General features: G+C 39.4%; 1 protein-coding gene across 10 annotated transcripts in view; it reads right to left on the reverse strand.

Moving 5' to 3' along the window:
• Positions 1-15,814, reverse strand: part of ARID4B (AT-rich interaction domain 4B) — an 88,228-nt gene that overhangs the window by 42,313 nt on the left and 30,101 nt on the right. For all 10 annotated transcript variants that reach the window (XM_035108414.3, XM_060272856.2, XM_035108413.3 and 7 more), the window contains exons 4-7: positions 14,820-14,885; positions 10,097-10,187; positions 5,022-5,101; positions 2,523-2,614 (exon numbers count right to left, since the gene is read on the reverse strand). In XM_035108414.3, coding sequence (XP_034964305.3) covers positions 2,523-2,614; positions 5,022-5,101; positions 10,097-10,187; positions 14,820-14,885 — 329 coding nt within the window. The remainder of the gene's footprint in view (positions 1-2,522; positions 2,615-5,021; positions 5,102-10,096; positions 10,188-14,819; positions 14,886-15,814) is intronic.

Raw genomic sequence — 15,814 nt, forward strand, 5'->3', positions numbered from 1 at the left:
ATGTCATTATTATTAATTATTGGAAATAAAGGGATCAGTCTTGTTCCCAAAGCTATGCAAGTCTCACTAAGAATCCCGATACAAACAAAGTAGCAAGTAAAAGAAAAACCTGTTGATTTCAAGCTATATTAAAACCAACTACAAATACATTGTGTTTGAAAATGAGAGGAGAGTACAGATGACACAAAACTTTTAACAGTACAGTGGTGCCTCGCTAGACGAATGCCCTGTTAGATGAATTTTTCACTATACGAATAGGTTTTGCGATCGGAGGTTGCCTTGCAAGACGACGAGGTTTTCTATGGCCACCGCTTCATCTTGCGAACCTCTGATCACAAAACCTACAGGGCATTCCTCTAGCGAAAGGGGAACAAGCTGTAGCGTTGGAAGAAGGCAAAGGAAGATGAGCTGTCAGTGCCTCTCAGCTGATCTTCCTTTGCCTTCTTCCCGCGCTGCAACTGGTTCCCCTTTGTGTTCTGCTGGTCTCTGCCGGTTGCCACGAGCAGTGAGGGGCAACCAGCAGAGACTAGCGGAACACTAGCGCGGGAAGAAGGGGGGAGAAGCAATCCCGGCTCTGTCGGGCGGGGTGGGGGAAAGGCAGAGAAACGGATCGTTCCTCCGCCTTTTCCCCACCCCGCCTGTCACACAGCCGGGGGACAGAGCCGAAGATCGGAGGGCGCTGCTTGCCGGGGTTGACAAGCCCCCCCGGCAAGCAGCGCCCACAAATCTTCGTGTGACAGGCGGGGTGGGGGAAAGGCTCCGGGGGACGGATCTGAAGAGTGACGGGCGCTGCTTGCCAGGGCTTCAAGCAGCACCCGCCGCGCTTCGGCTCCGTCCCCCAGTGCCGAAGCGCAGCGGGTGCTGCTTAACAAGCCTTGGCAAGCAGCGCCGGCCGGCTCTGTCGGGTGGGGGGGAAGCGGAGGAACTATCCGTTCCCCCGCTTCTCCCCCCTCCCGCCGCCTGGCACACAGCTCTCTTGGCTGGGGAAGGCAGACAGGCAAGAGAGCAAGTGCCTGCTTGCCTGCCTTCCCCGCCGCCAGTCCCCCGGAGCCCATAGAACGCATTGATTAAGTTTCAATGCATTCCTATGGGAAACCGCGACCTGCTAGATGAATTTTTCGTAGGACGAATTGAGTCCTGGAACGAATTAAATACGTCTAGTGAGGCACCACTGTACTATTAACAAGAACCAAGACTAGTCAAGAATAAGCCATTATCGAAGTGCTTGTATTCACAGTGCACTTGGAAAGGATTCTTCAGTGGAAAGGTTTCTGGTACATCTTTGCAACTTTTTGAAAAAAATATACAAACAGTGTTTTGCCATATGCAAACACACACAAAAAGACTAATATAGGTGCTTCATTACATTTGCAATTATGCTTCTATTTCAATGTTTGATCTGCTGAGTTAAAATTCAGAGAATAGCATCTCTGTCACCTCTGCCCCCCCATAACCTATATCCATAATCTGATATCAATGACTACCCCCACTTTTTTCTGAATGTGCGCAATGCCCACCATATAGTCTACAACAAAAACATATTCAAATAAAGAAGAACGGCAAGATCCAATTCCCATATCCAGTAGTACAAGCAAGTATGGCAGACTTAGAAAAGAATCATAGAATCATAGAATCGGAAGAGACCACAAGGGCCATCCAGTCCAACCCCCTGCCAAGCAGGAAACACCATCAAAGCATTCTTGACATATGGCTGTCAAGCCTCTGCTTAAAGATCTCCAAAGAAGGAGACTCCACCACACTTCTTGGCAGCAAATTCCACTGTCGAACAGCTCTTACTGTCAGGAAGTTCTTCCTAATGTTTAGGTGGAATCTTCTTTCTTGTAGTAACAGAGTAGCCTCTGTTAAGCCCACTACTAAATACAAGGGGAAAGTTGTACTTACATTAGGAGTTCAAGGCTGATTCTACCATACAACTACCAGAACATGAAGCCAACCTCCAAAAATAACGAATAGTCGATTCAGGACTGTCTAAAAAGTACCTCCTTATATAGACATATCTTACTTATGACTGGGCATTCACTGCCACAATATCTAATGATGGCCACTGGCTTTGATAGTTTTAAAATGAGGAACTCATGCAAGATCTTTTTAGAAATGGCCAAACTTCTAGGTTCAGAAGCAGTATGCCTCTGAGTACTAGTCACTAGGAAACAGAAAAATAGTTTTGTTGTGTTTATGTCTTTTTTGTGTTACCCTAAAGCACCTTATTGTCCACTGTGGGAAAGAGTATGCTGGACAAGATAGGTCTTTACTCTAACCCAGTAGGATTCTTCTTATGTCACTCTAAGATACAGTGGGCCAGCTGTGGCCTTGCCCCATTCCATTAACAAATTTGTCTGGGTTTTTTAAATAGCCCTTATGTCCTGTTTCCAATACACATTGGGCCACATAACAGCATTTTAGGTTTAAATTATGTAGTACATTTCTACCAACTTCAAATTACCTGCTAAAAATTAAGATAATAACAAATCAACAAACAATTACAAACAAAAACAACTTACATGTGATTAGATCTCCTTCCTCTATTTGTTTTCTTTCCTATGACAGGAGTCCCAAAATGTTCAGGGTTAGTAAGTGGGAGCTGATCTAGTGTCTGTTGAAAAAATACATTACATTTATCACCATTTGAACTGACTCAGGAATTTTCATCAACAAAGTATGTCTGAATATTAATGAATGCATTACACAGTACTGAAACCTGCAATTAAATTAAATTGAAAAGTGATCTTCTGGAGTAGGCAATGGCTCAGATTATACATAATGCTAAACCACAGTTTAGTGCTATATGGACAGGGCTCCAATGGCTTGAGAGAAATGCTTCCTCATTTTCCTCCTGCACAGTCAGGAGGGTGTCCTCCCAAAAAATCAATTTGGGTTTAGCATAATTTATAAAATCATGAATTCTAGTTTAGAACAAAAAGTAACTAACTGCCAAACAAGCCAACTTCAAACCATGGATTTATTGAGACTGACCAGAATATGTTGTAACCCAAGATTCCTGGCCCAGACATAATGCTAAGCCAAGATTCTTTGAAAGTGAAACTACACTTGGCAGAAGTCCTCATGCAGCAGAAGGAGAAACGAGCACACAAGAAGTCTAAACAGAGCATTTGGATGGTAGGCAATTCCAACAAAATTTTGGAAGTGCTTTCCATAGCCTTTTACAAGTTTTTTTTAAAAAAGTAAATTCTCAGTTATGAGTCTCTAGGCAACATACAACAGCAAAAGAAACAAAATTATAAACAAAGAAATTCAATTATAAAACAATAAAACCGGCCCAGCAATACTTCAGCAATAAAATCCAGTCATAAAATCCAACTCAGCATAAAACAGATGTAAACCAGCCACCAGCAACTAATTCAATTAGCATGTTGACAAGATTCATCCCCAACAAAAGCTAAAACTGATCAAATAATCATCTCTCTGCAGTGACTGGAAGAAATTATATTAAGAAATAAATAACAAATGATGCTATAAGGCCTGGGAGAACAGGAATGTTTTGCCTGGAGTCAAAAGGACATTAATGTAGGTGTCAGGTGAGGCTCTCTAGGAAGAGCATGCCAGAGATTGGAAGGAGCAGCACTGAACAATATAATCTGCCTATCAAAATACCTAACATTTGGACACAAATGTGTAAGTACAGTCATTCCTGTTTTCTCTCCCCCACACCCTCTATTTAACTTTTGATTCTACAGCACTCTCAATGGCATCAGCTGCCCTCTGCAGCAGGATGAAGAACCATCAAGAGGAAATAATTAGAAAGCAAATAAGAGCAGGGTTGTAGGGATACAATGCATCTAGGGATCCATCTTAGGAGAAATTTTAAAATATCTGCTTCTCACTATGCTAAACAGCAGCAACATCCTTTTTTAAATCACTGTTGCTGCAGAAATTCCAAAATATGACATAAACAGCATTGAATTAGAGTCTGGGAATAGATTAAGGCAGGCTTCCCCAAACTTTGGCCCTCCAGATGTTTTGGACTACAATTCCCATCATCCCTGACTACTGGTCCTGTTAGCTAGGGATCATGGGAGTTGTAGGCCAAAACATCTGGAGTGCCACAGTTTGGGAATGCCTGGATTAAGGGCTACATTCATCCACACACCTGGAAGTAAGGCTCATTGAACTCAATGGGACTTACTCTTGAGTACTGTACTGTAGACATGTATAAGATTGCACTGTGAAGAGCAACAGTTCTCAGTTGCTTATGCATTTTTTTATTTTTCTGGAGAGGTAGCCACACATGTTAGCAATTTTCAGTTGCAAATTCATAGACTTTGGAGTTACTTACCAGGTTACCATGGTGTAGAAAGGTGTACACCAGGCATGTCAAACTTGCGGCCCTCCAGATGTTTTGGGCTACAATTCCCATCTTCCCCAACCACTGGTCCTGCTAGCTAGGGATCATGGGAGTTGTAGGCCAAAACATCTGGAGGGCCGCAAGTTTGACATGCCTGGTGTACACAAACACATCAAAGTGTAGAGAGACTATAGCTTATATACGTTTTCACAGCTAATTAAATGCTTGGGTTTCCTGTTATACCGTAGAATTTATTTGTCCTGTGGACATGCTGATGTTAGCTATTTGTTTTAAGTCTGATTTACATAAGTATGCTTGTATACATTTAACATACACATTACCACCATTGAAAGCAAACACATTTAAGCATAATTTATGTTAAAATTTGTATTGTACAAATGGCACATCTTCCCTGCTCCACTTTCCATTCTACAAAAAACTAATCTGGGAGTAAAAGATATTTTGGCTCAAGACATGGTAGCATGAGCATATGACTTCAACAGCAAGGTCTCCTCAATAAGTGGTAATGATTTCTTAGGCTCACATCATGGTCCATTATTTTCAGTAAGTCAAGTTACTTTAATTGGTGGGATAACTTTATAAGAACATGCCACATTCCTTCAGCATAACTAAATAAAATTCAGAATGGCATGGATCTATAAAAAGAAGCTACTTCTCATTAAATCAGAATACTTACTTCACTTTCAGCAAAATGTCTCTCTCCTTTCAGACAAAGCGAAGAACGTCTAAGAGTTTTTTCATCTCCATCATCAAATACTGTTACCAAACATAAAAAGGAAATACAATTAATCTATTTGTCCAATTACAATAAAAAGCAAGCAAATCTTGTTTTATGACTTAAAGTTGATTCAGTAGAGACCCAAGTACAATTTAAGTCCTATTCACTTAAACAGTAACTAAGAATTAACTGTTCATAAATGTGCTTTGGCATCTACCCAAAGTATGGCAGGAACATATCGAACAGAGTGTACAAATTTAAAAAATGTGTCTGTGCATGCGTATATATAATTTTTAATTGTATGTTTAATGAAACCAACGCCTATGCAAGGCATAATACTCTTAAGAGGTTTGATCAGTGACAAACTGATGAAGGCCAAGCTATTTATTGAAGTAAATCAACAAAGAACTCAAGGCATTCTCTTTCACTTTTAAATAGGTTTTGCCCATTACTATAAATTCATTGTAATCCATTAGGCATAATTTATGAACTTTCTAAGGACAAAACCATTAGTTATCCGTATAACCAATTGCAGTAGCAGAACGTAAAATAATTATTAGCCTATTTTTTTTGTGTCATCTGGCAATATTTTTTATAGAATTCAAATTAAGTGACCAGGATCCAAAGGACTACGATTCACAGGCTTTTCTGCTCCCCGGTTCCTTACTAAAATCCTCCTCCTTCCCCAAAAGAAATTCATGAAAGGTCAAGGGATCCCCTGGAGCACAATTTGACAAGTGGATGCATCCAGAAAAGATCAGCAACCTGCCTATCTGTGGACAAAAGCACTTTCTGCTCATTCAACAAATTCCCAACCAATATTTATATCATGCACTTAGACAGTACTCTAAGAGCACATTCTTCTAAATGACCTATCAACTTGAAACTACAATTCCAACTTATAAGATTACAGCATCCAAAATCAAGCCAATGCTCCATGGAGCCCATAATCCTATTATTTAAACTGGCGTCTAAATACTTCTTTGATCTCTTTTCAATAAATAATAATAATAATAATAATAATAATAATAATAATAATAATAATTTATACCCCGCCCATCTGGCTGGGTTTCCCCAGCCACTCTGGGTGGCTTCCAACAGAAAAATAAAATAAAATAATTGATTAAATATTAAAAGCTTCCCTAAACAGGGCTGCCTTCAGATGTCTTCTAAAAATCTGGTAGCTGTTTTTCTCTTTGACAGCTGATGGGAGGGCGTTCCACTGGGCGGGCGCCACTACCAAGAAGGCCCTCTGCCTGGTTCCCTGCAACTTGGCTTCTTGCAACGAGGGAACCGCCAGGAGGCCCTCGGTACTGGACCTCAGTGTCCGGGCAGAGCGATGGGGGTGGAGACGCTCCTTGAGGTGAATTGTGCTCGGAAACGTACTGGGAGCCAATGTAGATCTTTCAAGGCCGGTGTTATGTGGTCACAGCGGCCGCTCCCAGTCACCAGTTTCAATGACCATCACTAATAATAATTCCCCATATTAGTCAGTCAAAGCATTAAGATTTACTTTGTCATTCAATATTTCATAAAAGGATAAAATGTTAATAATGGGAAACTCTTGCAATCTTAATGTTTGTTGCAATTTTGTTGTGTAGGTATTTTTCTTCTTGAGAGTTTTGCAAAGCAGAGTCTGGAGATGGCTCAGTAAGGGACAATATTCCAATTTATCAATAAAATACTCAAGAGTTTATTCCTGTGTTACATTATCTTTTTGTAGACATGTGTATCAGCAAATAGTATCTGCTAGGTCTAGAGATTGTTTCCCCTTTTAGGTACTTAGGGTCCCTTTTTGTGTACAGACTAATTTTGATCAAGGGTCCCCCTTCTCCTGATGCAGACCTTGACTGCCCATCTTGATCAGGAAATGATGTTCCTGTAGAAGGTGAGAGAAGTAGAACAAAGCCAATCCGATCATCTTGAGTTCTAGAAGGTTTTATACTCCTGAGATTATACTCCTCTGAGATCCTCTAGTGATCACAAAATCAATGCTTCCTTGTAGTGGGCCTTCCATGTGCTCAGATCAGCATTTGTGGTTTAGATGACCCAACTGGATTTCTGGATGGGAAGCTCCATATCAAGGGTAACCCTGAAGTCCACAAACCTCACAATTTTTCTACCTTGAGTAGAACTCAGATCTCTGAGTTAAGGCTACTGGTCATCTGCAACTATTATTGTTGGTAAGATCTGCCGTCAGCCTTATGCAGACAATTAAGAAAGCATCTTCTGCAATAGTTAGCTGATGATCTCCAATTTCAAATTTGTACATGGTTCTTATTGCTTATTTGAATAGTTGTTGTAAACTGTATAGATGATGTAAATCCAGTCACTAAGGAGCATAGGGTCTTTATGCAGTTTCTGCACTTCTGCAGATGACGAAGGATTCTTTGGAAGTCCAAAATTTAGTGAGTTTCCCTTTTCCTGAATATAACCCCCTGTACTTTGCCTTAGTGAGATGCTAGCTAGTTTAATGTCTTTAATGGAGGAAATGCTGAAATGATGAGGTGATCCTCTGATATTTGGACAATGGACAGGAAAGAACTTCTGAAATTTCATGGCATGACATTCTTCACTGTTTTCAGAACCCTTCCAAACATTTGAGAATCTCAACAGTAATATCCAACCATGATTGTGGGCTTGTGCTGCCACTGCCATTTTGGCTTTGAATACTTGGAGGGCTGCTTTTAGGAGAACTTATAAGCACAAAAAAACTGAAGTTGTTTGGTGTCTCCTCCTCCGCTTTTGGATTGACACAGTCTTTCTCTTGTTCTTCGTTTCAATTAGTCCAGCTTCTAGAGAATCTTCAAATACATTTTCTTTCTTGGTGTTGTCTCCCTAGTTACATAGCTGGAGGATTTTATCTGGCTTGCATGCTGGATAACACTAGTTATCCATCTCCACTGGGGGGGGGGGGGGGACTTATTTATGGTAGAAATGCAGCCTCTAAACAGAGCTTTTACAAATCCATTCACCAGGAGAATTATGGTGATAGGCCATCTCTTCTTTGGTAAATGGGAGGGTACTTTTAATTTTTTTTTACTATTGTTTGTAATGTTTAAATCAAACTAAAAAAGAAGTGTGGAGACAGAAGAAGCCTTGTGGGAGAATGCTCACTCTGTTATCCTATGACTAGTCCACTGCAGCTTAAAGAGACTGCTGGTGAACATGGAGAGTACAGCTTGATCTTCCCCTTCAATCGCCTTTTTGCATTCACTCAGTTCTAACATTTCAAACTATTTTGAACTGCAAAAGACTAAATAGCAATAAGCAATAGAAACAGAAAATAGTAAGAGTGAGGAATAGCATCAACAGATGCTGGTTACTTATTTCCTTTTCTTTGGATGGGTTACTATTTCAGACCAAAAATTTGTCTATATTTCTAAGCCATAAGGTTTGGTCAATTAAACAGTACTGTGAATGGGGTGCATGCTCATGCATACAGCCCTAGTGTTCCCATTTTGCTTCTCCCTTCCACAAGTGGATAAACAAACCAACAGGTTATTTATATTATATTCATTTATTTTTGCATGCATTCATTGCTTTATACAAATATAATGAAATGCAAACAAAATCAATTAAAAGCCAAATTTAGGCTTGGTCAGTGTAAAATCTACACCTGGGATCATGGTTTGTTTCAGCCAGACAAAACAATTAACTTGAAGGTCATGCTTTGTTGTTGGCATAGCAATCATAGTTTGCTGTGTGAAGCAAATCAGAATCCCAGGTTTGTATGTACCTCTAAGCTTGACTGTTTGTGCTTTGTTTATCTACTGTAGAAAGGAGGAGTGATATGGGAACACTAGCACACAGCTCATGCTTGAGTTGTGTGCAAAAGCAGCCTTTGTAATATTGGTTGCATTTTTAATTAAAAGTAAAAGGCTGGATTTCTTACTGAAAAGTCTTCGTTAAACAAATGTTGGATGTTTACTCAAAACTAAGAAGTAAGTTCAAGTGGAGCTCACTCTCAAATAAGTACACTTTGCATTGCAGTCTTAAAATCAAATTTGTAAGCTGGAAGCTAGGCAGTGTTTTACAGGAGAAAGATCTACTGGATTTTTTCCTATCCAGCCCTCCATGAATCTGAAATCTTTACTCATTTTTTTAAAAAAAGGAACAAGGCTTATGGAAATATTAATTAACTCTGGAAATGCATGCAAATAAGTTTTGCATCTTGAGAAATGTTATCTTTTCTTAGTAGGCATCAATATTAAAGTGATACATACTTGTCATGAAGGCTGTTGGAGGAGGAAACAAATCATCATTCTGAAGGCCCTAAATGCATGAGCTTACTAACCAGAACTATAGTTTCATCATTAATTCTAATTTAAAATCAACTCCAAAAATGTGGCTTGGAAAAACCTGCATCTAAGAAGTAGGCACTCTGTGATTTCTCACATGTTAAGTCTTTAGGCTTTTTTAAGGTACCACAGGACTCATTGAAAATCGATTGGTCCCCTTTTCTTGCCCCTTCTTTCTTAGACAGAAAATTAATAGGAACATCTTATTAGAAAAATTCTACACTTTCCCCACATGTTGTGGTTGTAACAGAAAACAGCAGTGTAAATACTATTCAATATTATAGATTTGAATAAAACTATATGTTTTTGTGTGGCAGGGAACACTCTTAAAATTTCAAAAGGTGGGGGAAACCCTTTCAAAAGTTGTTGAATAATCTCAAATTAAAACTAAAAACTAAAACTAAAAACTAAAAAAAATTAAAACTAAAAACTAAAAAAACCCACCAATTTGCATAAATCTGCATTATTCTCTTTTCTTCTGCCATATTTTCTTCATTTTCCCTTCCCATCTCCATGCCTACTGCCTGTTGTTGTCAAGCAGCAAGTCCAAGAATATTCTTAAGAAGCCATATATAGATTTCAATTAAAGTGATAATTTTGAGAGTAAGAAAACACCCACTAAATATAAAAAACCAGAACTCAATTCCACTACTTATTATGGAAGAAAAAAAGAACATTTTTTCCTGACCTGTAATTTTTGGATTGGTGAAAAATGGAGTTGTTTTTCCTTACCTACAGTGTACCAACTAGCATCTGTTAATTTGTTGATGACAGCCTCCTGATATGTTCCATCTGGATTCCTTACTTCCACCACAGTTCCTACCTAAAACATAAAAGCCACTTAGGTAATCTCCAAGGCAATAATAAAATATTGAACATTTCATTTTTTATTCTTTTAAATTCAGTTTCTGCTCTCAAAAACCAATCTACACATACAGTGTGCGTGGCTGGATTTCGGGGGAAGGGGAAATCTGGAAAGCATACCATCTACACAAGAGGGTGGCTTTGTAACATGCCTCTGAGGCAATCTAATATATGTCAGGTTTTACTTTTCAGACTTCAAAATATATATCTATTTGTACCAAGAGGGTGCCTTTTAGAACTACTTAACAGGATTATTCTACAAGTGAGATTTTTTTCCCACTCAAACCAAGAAAGCTGTAAATATCAGAACACGCAATGTATAAAATTATATTAAGGCATTTTTTAAAAAAATAATAATGACAAAATATGTTCTATGGTGAAGATTCAAAAAGAACTGTGTGCAAAGAGATAGGCAAATGGGGCAAATGGTCAGTTTTCTTTTCTGGCTGCAGCCCTTCCTGCTACACTGGCCAGGGATGGAGGAAGTTGGACTTCAGGGGGGGAAATGGGAGGACCAAAGGTTGCCCACACCTTCTATGGAGGGTGATGATCTCCTGAAATTCAGGAGTACCTGGGCAGGGGAGATGACCAGCCATGGTGCACTGACAATACATTTTGGATCCTGGCCTACAGAAATTGCAGTTTTGAAATTACCCTCCAGATGTTATCTTATACCTCTAAATATAACTATAATAACCAATAATCCGGAACTCAGATTTTTAAAAACACTAGTACATATGGCACAAGTTCATGGGAAAATAGACATACATTACTGACTTCCACCAAAGTGAACACATACGGTAGTAATGTGACTGCTCAGACATGGCTGGAATGTATAGCACACCTGCCCAAACATTCAGTGAAGTTATTATTTATGGGAAACACCTCCTTCAGTTGGATCCAGTGAACAGAAGGGCTTTTGGGGACTAAGATCCAGTGGAAGCCACCACTGGAGTAAGGAAAGGAGATAATTATCACCATTTCCTCTTGGAGTCCCCTGTGCTACCTATTCTGAAGGGTCCTTCATCCCACCAGAGCGGGGGGGGGGGTGTTGGCTGGGAGGGGGAATAGGAGGCTGAAAAGGGAAGGATAAATCAGTGAAAACTGTATCCCCCTTCTTTTAGAGAAAATGTCTTATGAGTGAAGCTCCACTCATGGAAAGTCTGGATTCAACTCAGTATATAGAACTATAAGCCAAAGAAAATCAATTTGTTAGAATAGAACTGCTATTCTGGAGTAGACAAAAATTATGCTTAGAAACAAGTGTTTCTTATAAGTCAGTATGCCTAAATTATTTTTAAAAGACAGCTTTCCCAACATTTACCCCAAAATGCTTCCAAAAGTCACTTTTCAGAAATGCTGATCTGCCTACTTACTACTTCCTTACTGCCAGCAGATGGTGAACAAGAGCTAATGGTCAAAGTTATTCCCTAGAATAGTTGCCTAAAACAAAAACCAAACTTCTTTTTACTGTGTCTTAAAAGTCTAAACAAGTAGACACTGATGTTTCAATTTCTCTGAATCTCAAAGATTAAAGAAAGAAAATCTCTAATCATTATAGCTATTAGATTTTTGAGGATGGCGGAGGGAGAAAGTCACCCATTTTCTCTCTAAAGCATTATTTTAAGTTTTCCTGTAAAAGAAGCTGCACGCCTCTTTAAATTAACCACCATCTTTCCTTTCTGGCTCCTATCTTATGCTACCTGGAGAGTTCATATGAAAGGAGAAAATTATATTATAGCAAACAAAAAGGAAAGCTACATTTCTTCCACCATACTGACTACCACTTGTTTTACATTTTAATGGCAGTTATGAGATCTTTAGTTACCATTCATTGTTTTCTAGAAGGAACAATGTTTTTCTGCCGTATGCTGTTTTCACTATTAGATGAGTGACTGCTGAGCTTTATTCAACAACTTAAGGAATCAGCAAGTAAAACACACACCATTTCAGTAAAGTCAACGGTTACACTTGCTTATTTTAGGGGGGGGGATGAAAAACCTGCAGCCTGTTGGCACGCTTGGTCCACCAAGCCATTTCCCCCAAATCACGTCCATCTGTCCATAAGCTGACATCATTTGTGATGTCACCTGATGGTTAGGAGGGCAGAGTTAAATCCTGCATCGGCTTTCCAGCAGAAAACAGGGAAACACACCCAAAGCAGCAGGATTTAACTCCCACACATATTCTTTGCATCACACCACGAAAAGTGAAACATGTTACAAGGGATAGCAGGTCATCTCTGCGTGAGGTAGGATGTGTTTATGAGAACTCCATTGAATCCTGGAAGACCTTCTCCCTTCCTTGCTGGCCTTTTCCCCACCTGTCCTAGGAAGGGAGGGCATTGACTGACTCCTGCTACAAAAGCTGAGGCTGCTTATGCGGGTTTTGCCTAGCGGGTTTGTTGGGGAGGGGGATGGTTGCTCTTATTTTTTTGCATCTTTGTTTTAGATATTATGATTTACCGGTAAGTGGATCTTTTTTCAATTTGGTTTTGTACTTTTTGACATTTCTTTATTGTTGATGACTACTTATGTTTGTAATTATGTCTTTTTCTTCTGTTCTAAGGCACCTTGATCATAGCTTTAACTATGGAAAGGCAGCATATAAATAAAAATATTTAAGTTTATGAGAAGTCTCTAAACTATTCATTCTTCTGGTTGGAACCCGGCATATGGTCTTGTTTACGCAGCACCAGCCAGTGAATCAGTGAACTGAGCAGAATAGCTAGAAGTTGCTGGTGGAGAGATAGGCTAGTTCTTGTCATAAACATTAGGAGCTGCTGCTGAAGCAAGGGGTCTCACAGTCTGCACTGTGAAAGAGAGAAAGGGGGGGAGGGAGGTTGCTGACTGCCAGTATAACAACCCCTCTTGCCTGTCAGCAACAGTGTACTTCCACAGTGCTGATCACAATGCTCCCCTGCCTCCTAGCACATAACAACAGGAATTCCCTTCTCTCTTCACTGCTCTGCAGCAGCAACCAACAATTCCAACTAACAAACAGCTTTGCTGGCAACTACTGGATTTAAGGAAACCTTTCCAACCACTGTGGGAGTGAGCAAAGTATGCAGCTGCATGAATATGGTCAAGGCCACTGTAGGCAGCAGTTACCGTCTGTCCCATTAAAACTAAAATTTTGATACTGCTTAAAATAATAAATTCATAATTTATCTCAAAACCAACATTATATATTCCATAAAAAGTAATATTTGCAGGCATGCAGTTCTGAATGTACTTAATTGAAAACTATGTGTTTTAGATGTGCCAAACAACTGGAAAATACATGGATTTTAATGAAAGATCTGTGAGGAGAAACTGACAGGAATTTAACTATCCTGCTCATTTATCTTCACTGCAAAATTCACAAGATTATCCATTCCCAACACATTTTTCTACACTTATTCAATCACTACAATAATTTCAAGAAATTGCTGTAAACAAAGAATCACAGAATTGTAGAGTTGGAAGGGACCACATGGGTTATCCAGTCCAACCCCCACAGACCAAAATTGTCCTGGACTCTAAAAAATTACCCAGCTAGGCACTGTTTCCTTAACATGCTCAGTCAAAAATCTAATACTATTAATGGGGGCTCAAGACTTTTGTCCTTGTACAGCAGCCCCTCCACCACATGGCAAGCACTTTTCAAAATAAGGGGTATATCAAAAGCAGTTTGTGATAGGGGATGGGGGTGTGGTCCAGCTGTTCATAGAAGAAGAAGAAGAGTTTGGATTTGATATCCCGCTTTATCACTACCCAAAGGAGTCTCAAAGCGGCTAACAATCTCCTTTCCCCTCCTCCCCCACAACACTCTGTGAGGTGAGTGAGGCTGAGAGACTTCAAAGAAGTGTGACGAGCCCAAGGTCACCCAGCAGCTGCATGTGGAGGAGCGGAGATGCGAACCCGGTTCCCCAGATTACGAGTCTACTGCTCTTAACCACTACACCACACTGGCTCTCATAGGGGGTGTGAGAGACTTAAATTCAAAAAGACTAACACAGGTCCCTTGCATGATTCTCCACACAGCATACTAGACCTGGCCTAATTTTTTCTTCATCAGAAGAAATTGCATAAGCTACGCCAAGACACCGTACAGGACACTTGATCCAAGATCCAAAGAGGCCCATAAATGAACAGAAGACACTTCCACATGTGCATAGCAATGTGTGTTGTCAATTCCTGGCACACATACTGCACACCATTCTGCACTGTTCCCTGACCCTCAGGAGTGGCTTTTCTGGGTTGGGGAAGGGGAGCCCAGGAAGCTGCAGTGAAAAGGGGAGGCCAGAACACTGTGTGTTATCCTTTGGATCCCAACCCATTTATTTGCAGAATCTATTCTATCACTGTACGTACCATGCCAGAAACAAACTACTCTACTTAAATTCTATCGATCAGAACAGCTCATATTTTAATACTATGCGAACTATATTACATCCTGCTTAAATAATAACTATTCATTCTTCACAAGGTAATTGTGGTGCAATATAGAAGGATTGTTCAACGTCTAACTTTATATCTATATATACATCACTGTAATATATTGATTAGTTAGAAAATATTTTTCATGGTTAATCATTCAAATATATTACCTTTAAAGGGCCTTTTATGTGATCATCCTGAACTTCCACAGTTGATGAATCATGCCTAAATGTTACCTGGAATGCACAATTTAAAGGATTGTTAAAGCAGTGCAAATGTACATATAGCTATCTATTTACTGTATTTATTTAGGATGTTTCTAGGCCACCCTTCATTATCACCAATCTTGTGGTGGTGAACAATACAATTAAAACTCATCCAAATTAAACAATTATAATTTAATTTAATTTAAAAAATCCACTTCATAACAAGAGCAAATATGACAAATATAATTAAAGCCCAAATCATTAAAATACAAGCCTTTATTCAAGCACAGAGTGAGCCTGCAACCTCCAGCAGTTTTTTCTGCTTGGCAAAAAAATGAAAAAATAATAGGCACTAAACATACATCTAACAGAAGGGCGTTCCACAACTAGGGGACATCCGTTTTCAACATCCCCAAATGGTGTACAGATATTTCAGAGTTTAGCCAGTCTTAGCCAGTCTATAGTTGCTGCAAATTATGCCATTAGCAGACAAATAACACTAAGATCTAAAATATTAGAAGCGCCACCCATTTTATAATCTCCATTAACTTATTTCCCCCCCCCCTTATAAAGGAAAATGAGACGTAACGCAAAGGACATAGGGCTGGACTTGGACTAAGAAAACCTTTGTTCATATTCCTGCTCAGCCATGAAGCAGCATCAATTGTTGTGAGATTACCACATGCATGCTTCCCTAACTCCTTGAAGAAAGGGTGGCACAGAAAAGTAATCAGTAATAACATCATTAGCTTGGGATTGAAGTATTACACACAAACAATAGAAGATACATACATTTATACTGTCTATTTGTAGAAAACTGAATCCCATAGAACTTGAGTGTTTTGAGCAGGAGCTTTGGATTTAACTGACTAACTAAACTGCTTAAAAACAAACAGCACTTTATATTAATACAAATGATTATTTTATAAAAGCAGGGTTTTGAAATTGACAGGGAACAT

This window comes from Zootoca vivipara, chromosome 3, assembly GCF_965207765.1.
Source record: "Zootoca vivipara chromosome 3, rZooViv2.hap1.1, whole genome shotgun sequence".
Lineage (NCBI taxonomy): Eukaryota > Metazoa > Chordata > Lepidosauria > Squamata > Lacertidae > Zootoca > Zootoca vivipara.